General features: G+C 40.2%; 1 protein-coding gene across 6 annotated transcripts in view; it reads right to left on the bottom strand.

Moving 5' to 3' along the window:
• Window positions 1-2924: 2924 nt before the first annotated feature.
• znf618 (zinc finger protein 618) overlaps window positions 2925-24662 on the bottom strand; it is an 87394-nt gene continuing 65656 nt past the window's right edge. For all 6 annotated transcript variants that reach the window (XM_062484666.1, XM_062484667.1, XM_062484664.1 and 3 more), the window contains 3 exons: window positions 19190-19354; window positions 17908-19016; window positions 2925-5558 (listed from right to left, as the gene is read on the bottom strand). In XM_062484666.1, the coding sequence (XP_062340650.1) occupies window positions 4995-5558; window positions 17908-19016; window positions 19190-19354 (1838 nt within the window). In that variant the 3' untranslated portion in view covers window positions 2925-4994. The remainder of the gene's footprint in view (window positions 5559-17907; window positions 19017-19189; window positions 19355-24662) is intronic.

Raw genomic sequence — 24662 nt, forward strand, 5'->3', positions numbered from 1 at the left:
TATCCAATCCAGAGAGAATTATTGGGGGTGAAAGACTATTCAACGACTCTGGGTGTTCTCTTTATAACCGTCTGAATTACATACTAGTTCAAGGTAGCCCTTGTAACATCTGCAGATAGAATAGTGAATCGCAGCCTTGAAAGGCAGGGAAAAATGGTTGAATGCTCAGCCTGCAGCAATGTAACAGAAACAGGAGGAAAATAGCTTTAAACTATCTTTTTGTAGTTATTTTGGAAAAATATATACTGGATAATAAAACACACATATCTAGGATAAGAAAGCAGGATCCTGGAATTCGATCGAGTGCAAAGATATATATGTGCTAGACAGTACTGTATATGTAACAGGGGGTAGTCAAACTGCTTGTCAGTCCTCCCAATCTTTCCCCACACCGGTACTTGATCCCGGGACCTCTGACTCGCAAGCACAACCTTTACCAGCTACGTAAGTAAATAAATACATTTGGACCACGATGAAGAACAATCAAGCACTGCTATAGCACTACTATTACAAAAATTGGAGTTTAGATCAAGGCATTCATATGGCCTGTTTACATTTAGTCATTTAGCAGACGCTCTTATCCAGAGCGACTTATAGTACAGGGACATTCTCCCCGAGGCAAGTAGGGTGAAGTGCCTTGCCCAAGGACACAACGTCATTTTTGCACAGCCAGGAATTGAACCAACAACCTTCTGATTAATAGCCCGACTCCCTAACCGCTCAGCCATCTGACCCCCTTGTTTATAAGATGCTTCTAGATAATTTGTTCACATTGTGATGATAGTGTGAAGAGAAAGTATATACAAATCTGTCTTATTATTTGAAAATCTCAAAAAGGGGGCATATTTTCAATATTCTTGCCAATGCAAATTGCCCAGTTAATTTTTGGTGGGGCACTTGCACCAAGAATGAATTACACTTCTTCACTAATTCTAAAGAGTCAGAGTTACAAATCATGGAAATGAGATGACGGAATGAAAATAAAGTCACTCATAGCTATATCATCCAGAATCCAGTGGCCCCTTATAATGACATGAGCTGGAAATGTGCCAAAGCCTGAGCTGTTTGGCCTCTTGAAGTCAGTCAGTCTATGTCTCATTGGTTTTATGATATATTTTAGACCAAATAACTGTTCTCTTTGTAGTTGTTCAGCCTGGAGTATGTAACTGCAAAACATCAATCTTTCCACATACTATATACAAATCTGAATTTTATGACTCAAGGATTGTAGACCTCATTGTTTTGCCAAAACTGCAGGACACACCAATTGTATACAGTATATAGAAACAACTACACATTTCTAATAGTTTCTCTTTTATGTTATCTCTTTACATACAATACCCTCTTTCATGGTCTATGCCCAAGTGGACCTAGCATTATGTAATTTAATTTAGACCTGTGTGTGTTAATATGTATGTGTAGGTATACAGAGGCAGGCAGGCACACTGTGTACCTGTGTGGTCAAGGGGCTAGGCGGAGTGTTAGTCGGGGCGACACCTGACAGTGGTGGGGTGGATGTGCCCTGGCAGTTCTGTGCATTGGTGTCACAGGGGATTAAGTCAGTGTCTTTGAGAGAAGGTGCTACAGGGGTGCTGCCATTGAGTGCTCACTGCAGGCCTAGCAAAGGAAGGAACTGTTCTGTTCTAGTGTCCTTCTATGTCTCACCCCTCAGTTACCTGACCGGAATGGGCAGGTGGTGTGCCCACGGGTTAGGGTTGACTGTGGCAATTTAATCTTTATTTATATATATATTTTAAAAGCTGTATTGGAGGGAAGTGCACAAGGATTCCCACGTAATCCTTGGAAAAGGAAGGTAGGACACCAAACCATATTTTGTGTCCCTGTGAAGTTCTGCTCACTGTCCCATGTAAATAGAATGTGAAGACCTACACACAGCCAAAACAGTTGGAACTAAAGGGTCCCAGGTTCTTAGCAAGGTCAGCAAACTGTTCAATAAAGGTGTTTTTTGAACAGTTTAACAGTTGAAGATTAGTGAGTGAAAAGCAAAGGAATTTTCTCTTTCAAAGCGATCCAAAATCAGGCTTTCAGTAACAACCATAGCTAGATACCGACACCTGGTGGCTAATACATACTGTAGGTGTGAATAGGGTATCAAACCTCATGTTCCTATAGAAATAAATGTATCAGATTTAGACCAAATTTCGAATTGGATCAAGGATATTTTTTGATATAGAAATGTAAAGCTTGTGATAGGTTGCAATTTAAGTTAGTTGGTAAAAATCTGCTGCCGGCTGAAACTTTTCACAACCCATGATATATAGCGTATAACAGAAGCCATCGTCTGTCGCATTGGTTGTTTTTGCTTCTACAAAATAATGAAAATGAGGACTTCCCAAACCTAATGCTGTAAGCAAATATAAACCACATCCAGCTCTGTGGTTACACGGTGTGGAAAAACTCACCTTTAACACAAGGGGAGGGGTGTGCAGGCATGAGCAGGAATGAGAGCACATATGCTGTGAATTAGGCCTTTGCGATGCAGGCTTCTGGTGGGAGTAACCTTGGAAACCAGTGTGGGTGTTTCTGCATGGCTGCAACACCCTGAGGTCTTACTGACCCGGGTGTAAGGGGGCTGAGAGTTACGCCCTCTCTTTTCCTTCTCTCTTTCCCCTGTGGAGCCCTCGCACGCACCTACAGTAAGGTCTCTCCATGTGTGTCCTTATACAAGTTATCCCTCATTCCCCCACTACATGTTCGTGAAGCCCTCTATTATTCTCCCTTAGTCACTTAGGCCTTCCTCTTTATGTGTTGGTGCTCCCTCTCATGCAGGACCGTGCACAAACATGCATCTGTTCCTCATGTACACTTAACTACAGATATATTCACACAGTGAAAGTATGAATGTTTTTTTTTCTTCTTCATACATTCCAATATCATGACAAAAGACAAAAAAACAATTCAAAAGAATGCATTAATTTCAGCAAATTTATTTAACAGCACATACTACAGTGGGTTAAGTATGAAGAACATTGTGTACAGTCCAGAAACTAAAGCCTTGGAATCCAACTGTCTGCTGTATTTAAAAAAAGTGTTGCTATAAAAATAGAATAGCTAAATGATCAGAGTTGAGGAATAGAGTTGACACAACTTAAGAAAAAGGGACTGCTAAAGTATTATAACGAGGCCTAAAGGTTTTTTATTTTTTTTGCAGTTAGGCAGAGAGTGAAAAATAAACATTAAGACTACAGAAATATTAACTGAAAGACAGAAGGGATGTAGATCAATTCATGTCAGTCGCTTTGCATTTACATCAAACATCACTAGGTTGTCAAAAACACCCAACATTTAAGAACAAAAACTTACTATGAGGGTTTAATCCTCTTTATAAATTGGTCTCCAAATGTATTTTACTCTTAATACAGTGAACATCTGTATTATAGTTTAACTGTTTTCATAGTTTCTAGTTGTACTTCTATTAAGATTTGTTTATCACAGCTTTTGAAATGATACAATATAAAAAAGAGGTATGGGGTTATAAGGTGTTCACTGTTGTATTTCTAAAACACTTGCTCCCTCTAGTGTAATACAACAGCAGCCCTCTTGTACACACATAGCTTCACCTAAACGGAGTAGGAGAAACCCACCCTTAGACAATTAACTCAAACCAGTTGTTTGTTTCTTTTTGGTTGAAGTTAGATTATTGGGAGGCTAAACTGATTCTAGTTTAGTGCCTTCACTAATTATTTAAATGAATTAGGTTAATTGGATCTACACTTCAAGAAATTTATATATCTTGGAAGAAACTCTGGCTTATGATAGTAGAGCAGTACTTTTAATATTGATTGCATGCATATCTCTGTAATATTTCTCGTTGCATTTTTCTTAGTCCATTTATAATAACTGAAGTTATAAAATAATCCCTACACTATGCTTGTATAGTAATGGAATGGCTATATACTATGACTATATAATTGTCTGAAAGGACATTTCGGACGATTTCCTTTTCAAACAATTCCCAAATTAAACATGCACAAGTCACCACCCCAAAAAATGATAAAAAGTGGGATGTAAAAATGTGAATATGTCACTGGCCATAAAATTGTATATAGGTACTCAAATAACAAAAATCATTACAACAGTCCTCAATCAGATAAATCAATCAACGTTTAAAAGAAAAGAATAATGTGGGTAAAAACCTAGCTAATAAAACATGACCAAAAAGCACATAAAAATAAATCCAGTGCATTAGTTAAAATTATTAAAACAACCATAAAAGTATATTTCTTTAGAGTATTTGCTTGTGAAAAGTTCAACTATTTCCACATTCAAATAAAAAAGACCAATAAATAACAGAAAAATATTTGATTAATAACGTTTGGACTCAGGCAGAGTACAAACATGGTTTGACAGCTTTGGTCGAAATGAGCATCAGTTATACATAGATCCCGTCAAATCATCTTAGACAAATTGAGTACAGTGTACAGTACAGACTTGATGGTATGGCATCACTGACCAAAAATCCATCCGAAACTAAATGTTATCCTCAGAGGGATCTGTCTCAAATGAGGAAAATTGATTAAATTCACAGTTTCTTAAAAAAAAAGAAGCTAGTCAGTACTGTAAGTAAAGACATTACATGAACTATACTTTAATGGGTCAGAGAGAGAAACCTGGAAACATTTTGAATAAGCTTGATATTATTTTAAACTGTAAGAAAATTATAATTTACATTAAGTCACCATGTCCCAGTTCCTTGCTGAAATCTTGAATCCAAAACAGACAATAAGTTAAAACATGTTGTTAACATCACTAACCAAGCTATGTTAAGAAGATAAATTAGGTTATTATCCAGTTGGTACCAGACAGTACATAACTGATCAAAACTTTGGATGAGTGTTCTATGGACATTCCTGTTCCAGACAAAAGCTTAACCTTGCATGGTACAATACAGCAATGGTTAGATACACTCCATTAAGCCATGGGAAAATGTAGTTAATAATCCCATCGGATGAACATTGGTTTTGTTTGGTTAGTTAGGCCATATTGGAACGGAGAAAGATGAGTTTATTCATCTCCTCAGGTGTGACAAGCTGTCTCCTCTTCATGGCTAAGCTTTGCTCACACACACTAACACACTCATTCCGCACACCCACAGCAGGCACTGCTAGCAGCCACAGTGCTAGACGTGCCAGTCTGGGGTACTTGTCTCCCACAACTGAGCTCCAATACTGGAAAAGGTCTGGGGAGCCCTGGAGGAGGGGCTCGGCCAGGTACTGGAACATCTCCTGTCTGATCTGGGTCTGACTGTCATCGCTATCTGAAACCGCACATGGCAACAACCCTGAGGGTACCCGGGCAATGCCGCCAACACCCTCTGTGCCCTCAACCCGGCTTCTTTTGGGCTTGGACGGATATTCGCCGTCCCGCTCCTCACCCCCAGACCCTCCACAGCTACCAGTGCCACTGAGGTTGGCATCTCGGGATTCTGTAGACATCTCACAGGCCCGAGCAATAATATCCTCGTGTTGGTAAGCAGGGACGGCGCGCAGCTTTAGCTGGGGATCCAGAACCATGGCTACCTGGTGGGCTCGCTCCACCTAAGAGGTCAAGTTTATTTGTGGTTAGACCCTGGTCAAACAACTTCATGAATGATTCATTCCAGTGTTGTATTTGTACAAAGCTAACCTACATAAAGCTGAGGGGTAGAGTAGTCCCCAGATGGAAATTGCATTTTTACAATACAGCTGCACAAGTACAATACAAAATCTACACAAAAACAAACAAGTACAAACAAAGTAACAGAATATTAACATTAATAGTACAATGTACATTAGTGCAAATAGAAAGTGGTCATTGGCCTAGAAAGTGCAAAACATGCCCCTGGTGTGCAACATGGTGTCTGTAAATGAGTCTGTAAATCCATGGTATAAGTCCTAGTACCTTTCATTAGGATTACGGTCCACAGTGTCTGGACAGTGATATGCAACAGTAAAATGGACTTCCAGAACACACAATCCAACATAGTCTCTAGAATTACTTCAAGGACAGAGACTGCCCTTCATTAGTTTGTCAATCCTGTAGCCTGCTTTCACACTACTACCTCAGCACACAACAGCGTAGAGATGGCACTCGCAGACTGGTAGAACATTATGAATTTAGTGTACTCAGTAAGAAGTCAACTTTGGCCCTTCTTGCATAAGACATCAATGTTTCTTGCCCACTCCAGCCTATCAACCCTTGGGGAGACCCCGTACTTCTGACCACTCACTCAGGCGTGCATCCCTCAAGTCTCACAAATTGTGGTGGATTGCAATAAGGTGGACAAATCAAGGAAAGTTTTAAGGCAAAATGTAATTGTAAATGTATTATTTAATTCATCGTAAATTTACTCATAAAGCCAGATGTTAAATAAACATTTAAAAAGATGAGATAGAACTTTATTCATCCCTGAATGGAAAGTGCTGTGAAAAAGGTTGGCATTCTTCAAATCGCGCTAGAACGTGAAATGATATATATAAATTATAATCTATTTATATATTTAACCTCTTTTTTCATGTTATGAAGTTAGTGTTGAAGAAGTCACTCAATTGTGTGTGTGTGTGTGGGGGGGGATCACTGAGCACTCTCAGCAAAGTAGGCTTGTTAAGGCATAATTTCTAGTCACATTGTGGGAGTTGAGTTTGATAAGCATCTTTCATTTTGTTGGCTATACTAGTTTTGGTCAAGCCACCACCAATAAAAAAAGAGGCGTATGTTTGTTTGATTACCTTAATTATGCAATGAAATAGCCACTGTTAACAAACATATCGCTGCTGGTAAGAGAATCAACAATGAATATAGTTTTTCTTGGAGTACATGCAGGATGGAAATTAAACAATGTACACGATTCACAACACCGTTGTCTGCCATTAAAATGTCTGTTTTGTAATTTGGTATGTTTAATATTTCCAATTTAGGGAATGTGTGAATGTCTAGCTATATGTAGGAAAGCATGATCATGTTTTTCTGTTGTGTGCTAAACTTGCAGAGAATCTACAGCCATGTGTTTGTATGCCTTCCTTAGGCAAACAGTTGTTAGGAATGTTAGCTAGCTAGTGTAGTTGCAAAGTTGATGTCCATATGGTTGGAGGTGGCATTAAGCAACTATTGTTCCCATCCATTGCCTGCTTGGGGGAAGTGTGGACAAGTTTCAAATCTTTCAACAGGATTTTCTCTGCCAGTTGATTTAAGGGGTACCACCATTCAACTAAACATATATATTTCAAATATTTTCAATAGATGTTATATGATTTGAAAGCTTACAATCTGCACTTTCATGATCTGTAAAGAACTGAGAATTGACCATGACCTACAGTACATGCAGACCAAAATACCAGCACTTCACAAATGTGACAGCAGTCCCGTTAAAATTTACATTAAAAGGAGTGTGAATCATCGCCATTGGCTATCTGCAAAACTGTTACTGTAAACATACAGTGAGGGAAAAAATGATTTGATCCACTGCTGATTTTGTACATGTGCCCACTGAAAAAGAAATGATCAGTCTATAATTGTAATGGTAGGTTTATTTGAACAGTGAGAGAGAGGGTAACAAGAAAAAAATCCAGAAAAAACGCATGTCGCAATTGTTAGAAATTGATCAGCATTTTAATGAGTGAAATACGTATTTGACCACCTCTCAATCAGAAAGATTTCTGGCTCCCAGGTGTCTTTTATACAGGTAACGAGCTGAGATTAGGACACTTTACACTAGAAATGATGAGCCATTTTTACCTTAGAATTGACCCATAAGTCTACAGACAGGGACGTTGGTACTGACATGTAACAGATGGCTGAGCGGTTAGGGAATCGGGCTATTAATCAGAAGGTTGCTGGTTCGATTCCCGGCCGTGAAAAATTATGTGTCCTTGGGCAAGGCACTTCACCCTACTTGCCTCGGGGGGAATGTCCCTGTACTTACTGTAAAGGCCGATTTATACTACTCCGACTCCGTTACGGACAGACAATCGGACGGATTCGTTTAATTTATAGTACTCCGAAGGCTGTGGGTGCTGAAAACAATTCACTGCCAGAATAGTAGGTGGCGCTGCACTGCGATGCTAGCTAGGTTAACGAAAAGTCGGAGCAAATGTACAAATTAGCCGTTTCATCAATAAAATAAGCTAATTTTCAGCAACTACACTGCCCATTTCTCATCACATTTTAATTCAGATGTTGATTTACATGTACTGTTTAGCTGAAATATGAATTGTAAAAACTTACAGCAATGGCGGTCTCAGGAAAATCAGGAGGTGCACGTAGAGCTCTTCCTCCTGACGGAGGAATCCTAATGATCGCTAGATAGCGCTTGTTGCACAGAGCAAAAGTACGGTCTTAAAATGAACGTGTCTTCGGCAATGTCATTTATTGGCTAAAGCATGTCAAACATGTTGCAGGTTAGGCTAGATCGCAGTTGGTCATTCTACATTCTGTAGTCGGCTGACAAGATTGCATTGTTGTCCCCAGTCAAAAGTATAAACAAACACACAGGGACATCATAAACATTCAATGGTCTAATTAGATCCAGTTATATTGGAAAAACATGTAATGTTCTTCATTTATTGTCAGAACACAGTCCAAGTATTGCAAAAATAAGAGCTAATTGTTAGGAAATTCTAAGCAATAGGGATTACTTAATATTAGCCTGTTGATGCTTAGCCTATTCAATTTAACAACTTTCGGAATGACAAGACACAGTGGATAATATGTCCGAAATAATATCCAGAGAGGTTGAGAATGTGTATTTTGGTTTTATGTAGGCTATTGTATTACTGTAATATTGGGACTCCAGTTTCAAGTGTAGATGGCGGGTTACGCAAGGGCAGTAGCGCATGTAAAACGAGAGTTGCATTTGATAAATCAATAGGCGGCCTATGTACTACAACAAGCCTGACAGATCATTTAGAAAATCCTACGTTTTGTTCCCTTTACATCTACGGACTAAATAGAATAAATAGGCTAATCTTGGGTAGCTACTGCATTGTGCACAGGATTTTTTTGTTTGTTGAGCTGGTAACCCGTGGATGCATCTTTCAAAGACGTGATCCCATCCCCCCTAATGATCGATCGCGTAGTGAATCAATGCATTTGATCTAAACAGTTCCTTTCAACGGAGTGGCTCTAGCTTAAGGCCGATTTAGGCCGATTTAGGGTATTCCGTTTTCCAAAAACGGACACATGGGAACGCCTTCGTCTATGTGGAACGCCCTCTCCGAGCTCTCCGAGAGCCCTCGGTGAGCCCCGGAGAGCTCGACGTGCACCTCATGAATTTCTTAACTATCCGTCTTAATTTCAGATAGTTACCGATACCCCCTTGGCTGTGATTGGTCCGCTAACTACATCATTATCGTTGCGCCACCTACTCTTCTGGCGATGCATTGTTTTCAGCACCCACAGCCTACGGAGAACCATAAACAAAAAAAGAGTCGATCGTCTATCGGTTGTTGTAACTTTAATGGATTACAAGTTAATGTTTAAGTTAATTCAGCTGTATCTAAAGATATATTCTTTAAAGTTATTTACATGTGTAATCGTATTACAATTTGTGAGTTGATGATTGAGAGAACTACATCCATATTGTTGTATTGGTTAATATTGAATTACGCCTTTGACTGCAAGTTCCAGAATGCCTTGCGACAGGAAGTGGATAGAACGTGCCAGTTATGTTCAGATGACAAGTGATTAACCTGACTTTTCGCTAGCAACTTACCTTTAGTGTTCTGTGAAATCTAAAGTTGTTAAATGTAACGTGAACAAGTATTCTTACTAAAAGAAGCTTTCATTAGAAACCCGGCGTCCAGAGTCATTACTTTTGAAGATAGTTATTCTATAGAGGTGGGGGCAGATTAGAGCAGTGGTAAAATCAAATTGTATGCATCTAAGGGTGTGTTCACACTTGGCAGGTTTGGTTTGATGAAAACGAACTTTGATGCGATTGCTCTGTCAGCCAAGACTATCTACTATAATTCAATTTTTTGGTCTGGACCAAGAGATCCAAGAGAACCGAACTACAAGTGGGAACACGAGTCATGAACTCCTTCCAGCGATCTGCAGTAGCCTAATTAGAAACTAGCATACATTTTTAGCCCCATTTCATGTTGATGTAGAAAAGCCACAGTCCAATTTATTGTTCAGGGAGCAAACAATTGAGAGCATAAATAAAGAACAATAACTGTTTTGCCAGGGTAACTGTATCTATCAGACCCTTGAATGATTATGAGACAATTTCAATAGCTCCTTCTATGGACCTACTGATCTAAAACTATAGTTTGAGAATCCACTAATTCGCCTTATATACATAGATTTTCATTGGTGATTTTATCGGTTAATTATTTGTTAGACCCATGTTTAAATGCATGCAAAAATGCTTTCATTAGTTACGTTTATCTGCTTTACAAAACATAGCTTATTTGCAATCGTAAATTATTGTTGTCGGTCAAAAATAATGAGACATAAGAATTGCGCTTATACAATTGTCTACACACAATTGCTTCACTTCACATACGGGATCCCTTGCGACATCTGCTGATTGAAAATAGAATCGCAGCTTTGGAATGCAAGAAAAAAAATGGCTGTACGCCAGGGCTCCAGAATAACTTTTTTTTATTAGGAGCACAGTAGCCCCTGATTGTAGGAGCGCAAGCAGAACATTTAGGGGCACACCTTAAATCGACCCGCAATGCAATTATTAATGTAACTGGAGAGGGTACAATTTCTGGGGAAATTGTGAATAATTTCTGGGGAAATTGTGGGGTGTGCTTGCGTCGGTTGCAGATGGGTCAGTTTTTTAACAGAAATGTTTACAGCTGTGTACAGCGACGCACCACACAAGCTAGCACAGTAGCTAACAAAGCTAGTGCTAAATAAGTATTTAGCTGCTCGGCTCCATGACGCCGGGTAAGAAGGACTCGTGAGACTGCTCACCAAAAGAACAAAAGGGAACCCACTTGTCTGACAGATTAAGACATGTTTGTAGGAACCTATCGAAAAATAGCCTAAACTTTCCAAGACTTTTAGCTAGGTTTATAGGTACCTAGCAAAAAGTAGCCTCAACTTTCCTCGACTTTTAGCTACGGTACTAATGCTGAAGGTGATATCAGTGTTTACTAGAACGTTGTATCTATGCGTCGTTGCTAACGTGTGATGACGTTATGCACACCCAATACATTCCACATTTATAGGTCGCACTAGCCTGGGTTCCAGCCGAACTTAGCCCCGCCCACAAAACATTTTGGTCGGGAAGTTGGGTCTGGGGTCGCTCGGTTGGGGAAAAACTATGTCCGAACAAGAGCTGTTCGGACTAATCAAATTGTCAGGGAGGGCTTTATACAATGATGGACATATGATCAACAGTAACGTAATCAACCACGTCACTGATTGGTTGTAGGTCTATCCAATTGAGCGAAGAGGCTTTTTTTTCGGGTTCGGTTGAAACACGCCCCATACTCACAGCCCAACGGAGCGGTATCAGACTCTTATTCTGACTAGAATTATGAGTATGACAACGTCAGGCTAAGGTCGCACATGTGCGAGTACTTGTAATAAATGCTTGCACTGTCTCAAAAACTGGTCGCAAAATGCGACCAGTTGGTCACAGTCTAGAGCCCTACCGTACGCGCACCTGGCAGCTATTTAACAGTAAACAGGAGTGAAATAGCCTTAAGTTAGCTTTTACCGATGATATTTTGAAACATTTTAAATACTGGATGATAAAACAATTATATCTATGAAAAAAGAAAGCAGGGTCCTGTAATTTGATCGAGTGCAAAGGTACAATTTGTTTTTCTCTTCACTGGGTCAAAAAAGCGCTTCTAGTGTTAAAGGGAGTGCTTCTAATCTCAGTTTGTTACCTGTATAAAAGACACCACAGAAGCAATCAATCAGATTCCAAACTCTCCACCATGGCCAAGACCAAAGAGCTGTCCAAGGATGTCAGGGACAAGATTGTAGACCTACACAAATCTGGTATTGGCTACAAGACCATCGCCAAGCAACAGTTGGTGTGATTATTTGCAAATGGAAGAAACTCAAAAGTACTGTCAATATCCCTCGGTCTGGAGCTCCATGCAAGATCTCACCTCATGGAGTTGCAGTGATCATGAGAACGGTGAGGAATCAGCCCAGAACTACACGGGAGGAACTTGTCAATAATCTAAAGGCAGCTGAGACCATGGTCACCAAGAAAACAATTGGTAACACACAACACCGTGAAAGACTGAAATCCTGCAGCGCCCACAAGGTCCCCCTGCTCAAGAAAGAACATGTACAGGCCCGTCTGAATTGGTAAGATGAGACCAAAATCGAGCTCTTTGGTATCAACTCAACGTGTTTGGAGGAGGAGGAAAGCTGCCTATGACCCCAAGAACACCAACCCCACCATCAAACACGGAGGTGGAAACATTATGTTTTGGGGGTGTTTTTCTGCTAAAGGGACAGGACAACTTCACCGCATTAACGGGACAATGGACGGACCCAATCTTGAGTGAGAACCTGCTTCCCTCAGCCAGGGCATTGAAAATGGGTTGTGGATGGGTATTCCCGCATGACAATGACCCAAAACACACGGCCAAGGCAACGAAGGAGTGGCTCAAGAAGAAGCACATTAAGGTCCTGGGGTCTCCAGGCCTTAATCCCATAGAAAATCTGTGGAGAGAGCTGAAGGTTCGAGTTGCCAAACGTCAATCTCGAAAACTTAATGACTTGGAGAAGATCTGCAAAGAGGATTGGGACAAAATCCCTCCTAAGATGTGTGTGCAAACGTGGTGGCAACTACAAAAAACTTCTGACCTCTGTGATTGCCAACAAGGGTTTTGCCACCAAGTACTAAATCATGTTTTGCGGGGGTCAAATACTTATTTCACTCATTGAAATGCAAATCAATTTCAATTTTGACATGTGTTTTTCTGATTTTTTTGTTTATTATTCAGTCTCTCACTGTTCAAATAAACCTGCCATTACAGGGCTGTAAGCTAACCTTTTCCACTGGTGGCACTTGCATACAGATGTGCACTTTAAGGGTCCCATGGCATGAAAATTTCACTTTATGTGGTTATTTAACATTAATATGAGTTCCCCTAGCCTGCCTTTGGTCCCCCGGTGGCTAGAAATTTCGATAAGTGTAAACCAAGCCCTGGGTTGGCCCTTTCCCCTTATGTCGTCATAAGGGGAAAGGTTACCTCCCCTTTCTCTGCTTTGCCCGCACAGAGAATTTGGCCCCCCAATGAGAAAATGAGCTACGACCGTGCGAGCACGATATTGTTTTTTCATGGCTTGCAATGGCTGTTAGCCCTGTCTTTCTCCTCCTCATAGCATTTAAAGTTATAGACACAGAAATGGCACGTCCTAAGGAAAGCCCATTGTGGGACTGCTCGTAGTGGCTTTAATTCTGCACCAAGGCTGAATTTCAGAAATAAGACTTCAGATACAGTATTAGGGCACTAAGGCCTATATAAAAGTATCCAAAAACAGCATGCCATGGGACCTTTAATTACTTGCCATCTTTTAAACCACACGCCTTCTTGTTTAACATTAATTGGGATATATTTACTGCAATAGAAAATACAGTAGGTTTTTTACATTATACATTATATCACATTTTACTACATTATGAAGTGCAAAATGAATTTATTTTAAATTTCAACATGTTATGGTTGTGGTACAGATGTGCAAACTCCTGAACACTTAAGGAAAAATAACGCCGAAATGCAGTCGGGGGTGCTGCTGCGTTACTGGATATGTAGACCCAACCTGTCTCTACACATCGCGTGCTTCATCCTGTCATTGTGAAGCTTCAATGTTTCGTGTTTGAATTGTTTTGACGCTGTTACAAATTTGGACAGTCTTGCAATTGAAGGCCCACAGAATTTACAGAACACACAGTGCATTGCTTTGCTCCGTCTTGGTACCTTAGCTCTAACCATTGCCGCCGCCGTCAGTATTGCCAGTATTGCCATGGCAATACTACTTTTGAAACAAGAATTGCCTCACTGCCAATACTACTTTTTCGCAGACCTTATGAGGTTTATTTAATTTAGAACACTTAAGTAAACTGCAATGACAACCACATTTTATATAGTGAGGAATCTGAAGCGATACAAAAACATTAGACTTTTCAATAGGCTACACGTTGCGCCTTGCACTGGCGAAAAAGTTTGGCAATAGGCTACTACTTATACACTGGTGATGGCACATATGACCACTGGTATTCTTCGAGCCACTGGTGTCGAAATTCATGTCCGTATCATTCTCACTCACATGCTCCGTACATGGCGAATTGTCCGCTTCCTTTTTAAAACGGCAGATTTGAGGACCCTATATGCCTTTGCCTCGTGCGTCTTGACGAGAGGTAGATTTAAAAAAAAAAAAACAACTTTAGGCTACACCATTTTGGGAGGGGGGGTCGCGGGGCTAAAGCCAACTTGATCTGTTGAATGCTCAGAGCACGTCGTTTTAAAACGTATTCTTAAAATACACATTACTGTTTTAACAAATGCTCATAATAAATCATAGCATATTGCCTAAAATCTAAGGTAAGCACAAAAATAATCAGTGATACATTTGCGACCCATTACAAATTTTGGTCGCAATGGCATTTCAAAAGGTCGCAAATGTGACCATTTTGGTCGCAGTGTAGTGCCCTGCATTAAAATTATAGACTGATCATTCCTTTGTCAGTGGGGAAACACACAAAATCAGCAGGGGATCAAATAATTAATTTATGATCGATGCATCTCTATTTGCTACACATACCCATCCATACACCATTGTCAAATACTCTATTTCAATTAAATAATTTGTATTATTTCAGTACGGAGTACCGCAATACAACACTTGGTATCAGTATCAAAGTACAATTTCGGTATCTTGACAACACTAGAGTGACGGCGTCCAAATAATGAACCTCTGATTTAGTTTTTCATCCTTCTAGATTTATATACGGCTCCCTTCAAACCCTCCCAGTGGTTACCACATTCTGCATATGTCATGTAAAAAAAGTCCCCATTAATTCCCATCACCACAAATGCCCCCAAAGTCACTTTGAAAGTTTCCCTTTCAGAATATTGCAACTTTCTATTGTGGTGTCAGGTAATCCTTAATCCATGTCACCAGGGGGGGCTTTCATCTGCAGCTTCTTTCGCAGGAGTAAGGGCTGTAGGGCTTTCAACTGGAGAAATTAAAGCAATCAAAGCTGTCCTGTTCAGATAAGAGTGGGACATATGTAAAAGGTAGATTTCAGTGTTGTCTAGTCCTATCTGCGGTTGGTAGAGAAATTGCAGGGGGTCCAGGGGCCTGTTCCTTAAAGGCCGCTAAAAAGTCTAAAGCGGTTCTAGAATATAAATTCTAGTTCGCGCAATCCAACAAATTCAAGACAGATTCAAGAAGTCACCATAATTGCGGGTGCACCCTATTCTTTAGCAGTCCGAGAGGTAGAACATGGATCATATCGATCCACCACATTAAAACAATGTTCACGACCATGTGACTTCTTTCCAAAAGAACACTCTCTTTAAGCCGTGTACTATGACAGTTCATCCACCACTCCATCTAGGTCCTTTTTTATAGACATTTACTTCATTAATTAAAAAAAACATACACCCTCTAAACACATAAGAATTGACTTTTTTGACATTGTTTTAAATAAATAAACTCCTCAAAAAAAGTTCCAAAACGTTATTTCGATCGATTATTCCTCCCCTTCAATAATACAAATTGGTATTGTATTTTATATAATTAGAAAGCCTGATTAGTCACCTTTACAACGAGGTACAACTTGTAAGGATTATTAAATAAATATATACGTAAGAAGGGAGATTGACAACTAGACAAACATAAATGTACAAACATTTTCCGGATGTGACTCAATGTTGCTGCTGGACATTCCAGATTCAGCCGCTATAAGCTATTACTAATAATAAGCCTCATGTCACCAGTCCTGTTGTTACTGAATGCCGATATAATACAAAATGCCTGATTATTTATTATCTCTTACAATATACTACAAATTAAAAATATTGTTTGTTTAACATGCAAATCAGCGCGCTATTCACTGCCTGAAAAAGTGCAGCATGCGAACTTGCGTAGAAGCCGAGTGGGGAACGGTGCAACAGAGAAAGAATGTCATTCGATTTGGATGTGATTCTTATAATAGGCATATTCATTTTTCAACCCAGCGCGTGTTAGCATGAGCGAAGTAGGCCAACTTATGGTTTTCAGGTGGTAGGCTACATCATATTCAATGTCGAACTATGAAAAATAAACCGTTGTTGGCAGAGTTTGCGTTCAACGTTTTTTGAGTCACCCGGTACTTTGTAAATGTACTGTAAATTAAATGCTGCCATACCACAGATTTCTTTGCCATTTTGCCTAATAACACCGACAAAGTAGGCTATGGCAGAGTTTGTAGTTCGGCAGCCAATTGTGCTCGTGCCGTGTGCAAAAAACAAACAAAACAACACATTTTCTTTTAAATATATATATTTTGTAGTTACTTTATTTGTCTTAAATAGTATAATCTACAATTTCTGTAGAACATTTCTTTAATTCTGCAATGGTGACACAAGCGGGAATCAGATCTCACACTGCAATACGGCCGCTCGACTAAAAAAATCTTAGTCGACCAAGAGCATATCGACCAGAAAATCGACTAGTCGACTGAGTGGGGACAGCCCTATCTGTTGGTATTCACTCTGGTTTTGAGCTTCAAGTGGGATCACCTTGGGCGTGTTGTACATGCCAGAGTGACCAACGCAAACATGTTGGCTGACTTGCGACAAATCCTGGTTGAGGAATGGGATTCCATCGCACAGCAGTGTGTGACCAGGCTGGTGACCAGCATGAGGAGGAAGTGCCAAGCTGTTGTGGCTGCGTATGGATCTTCCACACGGTACTGAGGTCCCTGACAGTGTAACATGAATAAAGTGTAAAAATGGCGAATATGTGTTGTTTTTTCCTTATTACTGTGGGAGTGCAATCATCCAATCCACCAAGCAACTGAAAACGAGACTGAATACCAGCAGAAGAATATTGCAGGGGATTTTGGCAAAAAAAATTGGGCCGCTACCCACTAGGTTAGCTGTGTTGCTCATTCCACGAATGCACGATCCTTACAAGTTGTACCTTGTTGTAAAGGTGACTAATCAGGCTTTCCAACGATATAAAATACAATACCAATTGGTATTATTGAAGGGGAGGAATAATCGACCGAAATAACGTTTCCAAACTTTTTTTGAGGAGTTTAGTATTAACCAATACATTATCCAGTAGCCAAACTTTTAACATGGTTTTTGTGCCGGGAAAATGGAGGATAGATGAATGGATTTAGGTTTGTTTTGCAATTGTAGGCTACTGTTAACTATTATGTAGCTATGATAATTATACTGGGATAATTTAGATTGAGATATATGTAGCATCAGCCTAAACATTTGATATCAAAAACTACCATATAGCCATACGTTTAAAGTAGGCTATGTAGGTTTGTATCATTGTGAAATGCATACTTTTTAGATTTTATTTAAGTTGATTATCTATAAATGTACATATTGAACTGATAATGGTAAAAAAAAAGGCATCACGCCAGAAAGTCTGTGGTGAATCATTGTTTTCCCGTTGGGTCAGTGTTACAGGAACAACTGGTTAAGCAACAACACGTGCTAAGCCTCACAGTTAGTCTGCCCCGGACCAGGTTAGTTTTGCAGCATAAGTTGCCATAGTAACTGAGTTCGAACTACATAAGTGAAAAAAGAACGTTGTAAAAGCATGTGGTTTTCATCCTGCATATTTACATTGCTTTCAGAAAGATCAGAAATAACGGAGCCAAAAAATGTCTAAGCTTAAAAGCAAAACACCAAACTATACTAGAACACAGTATAATACAGTTCATTCATCCAGACATATATTTGTGGTACATACCTTGAAATTTTCCTTGAGTGCCTCCAGAAAGTAGTGGCAGAGCTTGCTTGCCGTGCCCGTCCCAGCCTCGCCGGCCTTTGAGGTAAAGAGCTTTTCCAGGCGCAGGTAGACAGGCAGCACCTGCTGCAGGGTGGGCCTTCTCTGGCTGCTCAGTTCCAGGGCTGCTAAGCGCAGGGGAGCTAACAGGAATGCTAAGGTGCCCAAAAGGTGCTTGTTGAGGCCCTGCAGTAGTGGGGCGGTGGCCTTGCTGCGGCCATAAGACTCACAGATCTGCTCAAAGTGGGCATGTACTTGGAGTAGGGCCTCAGCTGTGCGGTCCCAGCATGGGGGTGTGGGGCACTGAGCTGGGATACTGGAACCAGAACTTGAATCTTCAGTTGAGGACCTCTGAGTGATGTGGGATGAGGGCTCTTCACATAGTGAGAGGCTAGTGGATGTGGCGATGTCTCGGCAGGTAGCAAGGAGCTCGGCAAGCTCATGCAGCCCCCGTGCTTGAAGGCTCCGTTTCCCTAGCACGGCCTGGACGACAGCACCCAGTGAGCATCCAGCACACTGCAGACACACCCTCCCTCGTCCACCACTCCCCAAAGTTAATCCCCCAACTCCTGTGGCCCATACCCTAGGTTCAATCACGTACACCGTGCGGATATCTGACATCACAAACTCCGACAGCACGTTCTGTACCCACTGATGGACTTGCTCTGGACCTTCCCTCAGGTCTGCTTCCTTCACACCCAGCACGTAGCGCTTTAGTCGCACCCCCTCAGCCTGGTAGGCAGTCAAGATGTAGCAGGCATCTGGTCCAACTGTCTGGGAATGACAGGTGATAGCAATACCCAGAGAGCAGTTGGAGCCCAGAGCACATGTGACCTTTACCTTGACCTGGTTGAACATGCGGGGCAGCTGGCAAAGTGCCAGTGTACTCATGTTTCCCAGAGTATCACGGATGGAGTAAGCACCATGGCGGGCACCACTGTCAACCAGGGTCTGGGCCAGTTTCCAGAAGTCCTTGCTATTGAGCACATTAAGCAGGTTAAGATCAGAGCACATAACCCTAAGGAGACGCTCAGCCACCTGCTGTTTCTCCTTCTCAGGTAAAGTATTGTTCTCTGCAGAAGGAAGAGAGGAAAAGACAAAATGAGAAATGGAACATTCATTAAAAGAAAATATGAGAATGTGGAAGGACAAAGAGAGAAAGGGGAATAGCAGTGGATGACACAAGACAAGAGTTAGGAGGTAGTTCTCCCGAATAAAGTTCAATGAGTTCAAATGTAATACTAACGATTTAAGAGGTTTCGTTGTGTTGGCTGAGGTTGACTGTGAGGCTGGACTTGAACTTGAGTTTGGACCTGGGCTTGGGGCTGAGTTGAATTCCATTGCTGGTCCAGTGATGCCTGGCCTGGGGATATCTTTGGAGAATCCACTTTGGTGTGGTTCTCATTATCGGCTGTTGGGACAGAGAGATGAATTGTGCTAAAAGTATACCCCAAAAAACATATTTGTGAATTGCCAATTGAAAGGTTGTCCAGCAAGTACGCCCTCGTTTGATGACGCCTATAGCAGTGTTACTCATTGCGTGGCTCGCATGGCAGTAAATAATACGGTCATTTGACCTAACGTGAAAATAGGTGGGGCAGCCAGAAATCTGTCCCAATGGCTCTCTATGAGAGCACGCTGCAGTTCCATCTTTCACCACGGATTTACATCAGAAAGTTGTGCTGTAGAGCAAGGTAGGGCTCAGAGACAGGCTCAACCCGGCACTTCATACGCACATTATAACAACAACGCTAGCTTAGCTACGGTTATTTCCAGCTTATATTTATAGTGTTATATACAGACTGAAAATGGAGTCAGTCTGTATATAAGCTACAAGCAACAAATACAACATGAAGAAAGTAAAGGAAATGCATGCATGCTTCCACTCATCCCAGCCTTAAGGTGATCCAGATTGTTTTGTCACAAAATATACAAATTAGAAATCTGTTACAAATTTTACTGGTAAATGTTAAAGAATGATACCCCCCCCCCCCCAATGTTCAGGGATGACAGATTGATAAGCAGACAGACATGCTATTTATGACTGGATGTAACATTTGATACTTTGCAGTAAAAGTGGCTCTCCTATTGACTTTGTCCTATCATTGTGGCTCTCATGAAAAAAATTGTGAAGATCACTGGCCTAAAGCAATGGAAATCAGGCTACACCGTAATGAATGTTTTTGTAGGCCTAGTCTACACTTCAACAATTGTAGCTTATAACCTTCCAGCTGTACATACTGAAATCAAGTATCCACTTCAATAATGTCTTTCTCCTGGATAGCTGGCCAGCATTTCACCAAAACAGAAAACCATGCTCATCAAAAGATTGCGGATGCCAGTAATATGGCGTCCGCAATCTTTTGCAGAGTCCGCTTGTTTTTAATGAGTTTGTCATAGAAATCAATGCACTTTGTAGGACTATTTAATTTTTACAAACCACTCATCAGATACACAGCATTTCAACTCCTCACAGTGGCGCAAAAGTGAACTGAAAGTGCAGTGTAGCTAATAACATTCCAGCTACACTGAAAAAAAGTATCCACTTTCAATATTATCTGTCTGTTAGTTAGCTAGCCAGCATTTTATCTATAAAGACAAACCAGTTGTTAAAGAGCTTTGTGGAGCTAAGCAAAGCGCTATATAGCCTAAAGTGCAGCTCAACGCTATGTGTCGTGCCAGCTCAACATGGCTGAAAGAGTATCATCATCAAACTGGCTAAAAATATTTTTGGGGGATTTTGAAGAGCTTATCCAAACAACCTGAAACGCGGAACTGTTCTCCCTTGGGTTCTGAAACAAACACCTGCAAAATTTGAACTTTGCACAGTGCCTGGTTCTCAAGACAATGGTGGGAAACTTGCTGCCCTAAAATCCCATTCAAAAAATACACAGGCAGACAGACACACATATATTCTAATACCTATGTATTATAAGAGTGGTAAATAATTGTTCCAACATCACATTACAGTGTTTCCACTATATGCACCTAACAGCGTTCGGTGCATGATTATAATAGGGACGGGGTTTGAGAGCGCACAACAAACAGCACAAAAGCACAGTTACCGTCTAACGGTGTGTTCACACTGCAGCGTTTTTTAACGCTCTGCACCGCTTGCCTTCCCACAGTACACCACACTCGGGGGTGTGTTAGACAAGTTAATGCAGAGTTGTAGTTCTCTAAGGTCACTGTTGTAGTCATGGCCAAGCGTGCAGATTTGGGTTCATGTACTCACAATATCGATCAAAATACCAGTTTTACACAACATTTATGTAAAAATACCGAATTTTTACTAGTGCAAGATTACAGTAGAATACATGTTACGCATACATGGACTAGCGAGCTAGCAGTGGCACAGAACAGTCACGTAATGTGACGAGACTGAATTTAAAAGTAGGCTATAAAAACACACTAGGAACACTGACGACATCGGCAACCATGCACCATTAGTTTAATGTAATCTTTAAATTCAGGCTCGTCACATTAGTAACTTTGTTACTGGGTGTGCAGACACATACGAAAAGTTTCTCCTCCATCTTGAAATTGTAAAACCTAGAAATGTTTATCATGACCAACGGTTGCTACGTTACAAGAAACCAATCCGATTGGCCAACGCTAGCGTTTTCACGCTCCTCATTTACATAAAGTTGAGAAAATCCAACTTGCAACGCTCCGCTCGCCTTCCCACAATGCCCTACGTGAGCGTCAACGCCTGGTTTCATTGAAAATGAATTGGAAGCAGACGCTCCGCGCCGCTCCGCTGTAGTGGACACGCACCGTAAGCCAGGGGTTTTCAAAGTGTGAGGCCCGCCTCCCCTGTGGGGCGCCAAAGAGTTTCAGGGGAGGCATGAAAAAAGCAGGGAAATATATAAAAATAAAAATACATGCTTTCTGGAAAATAATTATTTGGTAGATTAATGGAATTACATACAGAAATATATATTTTAATTCAATTTGATAATAACTCTCTGTCCTGACAGCGGATATGTGAAATTATTTTGAAAGGAAACATCTAGTTAGCTAGCAGTGAGAGCAACCCAGCACGAGAGAAAATAGGTGTGTTTGACATCGGCTGCGACTGCCTGTAATTGTTTTCGCATTAGAACTTGCACAAACCAGTGCATTGAAATTTGTTATTGTGCATTGAATTATGTTAAACTCTTTTTCCAATCTGCAGATTGATAATACAACCAGAACTCAATTAAACTTCCGTTAGTGAAGAGGCGGACTAAAACCCTTTCTTCAACAATAGTAGGCTATCGCAGTCTGTCAATAAAGGCAACGGTGGCGGCTGCTGGTCTTTCAAAGAGAGGGAGCTAATGTTTGGACTACATCATAAAAATTGTCCATTTATTTATGTTGGCATTAGGTTAAACTGAAACAAGGAATGTGGTGTATAATTGTATGAAATGTATGATGAAAATTGGCTAGCAATTTCACCAAGCAAATACCAAGATTTAGGTTGCATCAGTTTGTCTTTCGACTACACTTGAAAAATCCGCGATGGGACTGAGCTCTAGTGATGTGTCGTTCGTGAACGATTCGTTCATTTTGAACGAATCATTAGTATGACTCTGGAGTAACTAGTAGTCTCAGAGAGAGAGATTCGTTCATTTTCTCGTGGCTGAGAAAAAAAAAGTTAAAATAACAAAACCTATAATTATCACTTGTGAACAAATATCATTCACGTCTTACTAAACCTAGTCACGCGAAAGTGAATGAAGTAAACAAATACTTTCTGTTTCCTCTTCTGAGCCTATGCAAGTCATGTGAAAAATGATTCGTTCATTTTGCCTCGGTCTTCGGGTAAGGGTCTTTGGATCATTTTTGACGTGACCTATATAGGCTCAGAAGAGGAAACAGAAATGATTTTTTTTACCTCGTTCACATTCGCGTGATTAAGTTTAGTAAGACGTGAATGATATTCGTTCACAATTAATAATTACAGGTTTTGTTATTTTGACTTTTTTGTACTTTACTTAAAGTTAAGTGCAGTGTAATTGTTTGCCGCGATAATTAAATGCTAGTGTGAAATGGATATTGGATCTTGGATATTGTCAGTAAATGTAAAAATAAAAGGTCAACTGACTGATGGCATTGACATGACAATAATTAAGAAAGTAATTGAGGACATTATTCAGCCTCTGACTTACATCTGTAATCTGTCATTTCAAGTGGGTAAATTTCCAGAAAAGATGAAAATTGCAAAAGTCATTCCACTTTATAAATCTGGGGACAGACACCATTTCACAAATTATAGGCCTGTTTCTCTACTTCCGCAATTTTCCAAAAATTTGGAAAGATTATTTGTGTGTAGATTGGATACATTCATTAGTAAACATAAACTCCTTTCTGATAGTCAATATGGATTTAGATCACAAAGATGTACAGCAATGGCAGTCCTTGAATTAATAGAAGAAGTCACTAGCTCCTTAGACAAAAAGAAATCTGCAGTTGGTGTATTTATTGATCTCAAAAAGCATTTGACACAATAAATCATGAAATATTAATCAAGAAACTGGAGCGCTATGGTATCAGGGGAGTAGTCTTTCACTGGATGAAAAACTATCTAAGCAACATGCAACAATTTGTGCAAATGGATGACTGCCAGTCATCTTGCTTGGACATGTCTGTGGTGTCTCCCAGGGGTCAGTATTGGGACCAAAACTGTTTATTCTCTATATTAAGGACATCTGTTAAGTTTCTAAAATACTTAAATTTGTTTGCAGATGATACCAATATATTTTGTACAGGTGATAATTTGCAGCAGCTTTTGGCTGAAATCAACTTAGAGTTATGTCAACTTAAGATATGGTTTGATATTAATAAATTATCATTAAACTTGGATAAAACTACGTTTATGTTGTTTGGAAACTGCAAAAGCAAAACAAATTTGCAAATCCAGATAGATGATGTGTCGGTGGAGAGAGTTAATGTGATTAAGTTTTTGGGAGTGATGATAGACCATAGGATTTGCTGGAAACCGCACATTAAATACATTCAGTCTAAAATATCCAGAAGTATAGCTGTTCTCAGCAATGCTAAACATTTTCTAAATTATGCTGCGCTACATACTCTATATTGCTCACTTATCTTGCCTTACTTGAGTTACTGTGTGGAAGTATGGTGCAACAACTATAAGACCTTGTTGAGACCGTTCTACACATTACAAAAAAGAGCCATCAGAATGGTTCATAAGGCAGGATTCCATGACCATACCAACTCATTATTTATAGAGTCCTGCCTTCTCAAACTCCCAGATCTGGTGGAATTTCAAACAGCACAGTTGATGTACAAAGCTAGAAATAAACAACGACCAGATATCATTCAAAAACTAAAAACAGTATTGTTATTATTAATGAAATTAATATAATGTATTTTATTAAAATGGGGGAGGCCCCGGTGACTTGATGTTCTCTGATTTAATTTGATGTTTTAATGTACTTCCTTTCCTGTTATAAATCAGTCAACCTTGGTATCAAATTTATTTTACTCTACGAACCAAACCATTTATGAATGTTGTGAAGATATATTATGAAGTATATGCAAGGTATGAAAAATTTAAGGACACCATCCAAAAGTTACATCACCTTCACACCTATCTGTGAACAAGTTTGGACAACACCCAGGCCAATGACGTTGTGTCCTTGGGCAAGGCACTTCACCCTACTTGCCTAGGGGGAATGTCCCTGTACTTACTGTAAGTCGCTCTGGATAAG

The sequence above is a fragment of the Osmerus eperlanus genome, chromosome 18, assembly GCF_963692335.1.
Source record: "Osmerus eperlanus chromosome 18, fOsmEpe2.1, whole genome shotgun sequence".
NCBI classification, from domain to species: domain Eukaryota; kingdom Metazoa; phylum Chordata; class Actinopteri; order Osmeriformes; family Osmeridae; genus Osmerus; species Osmerus eperlanus.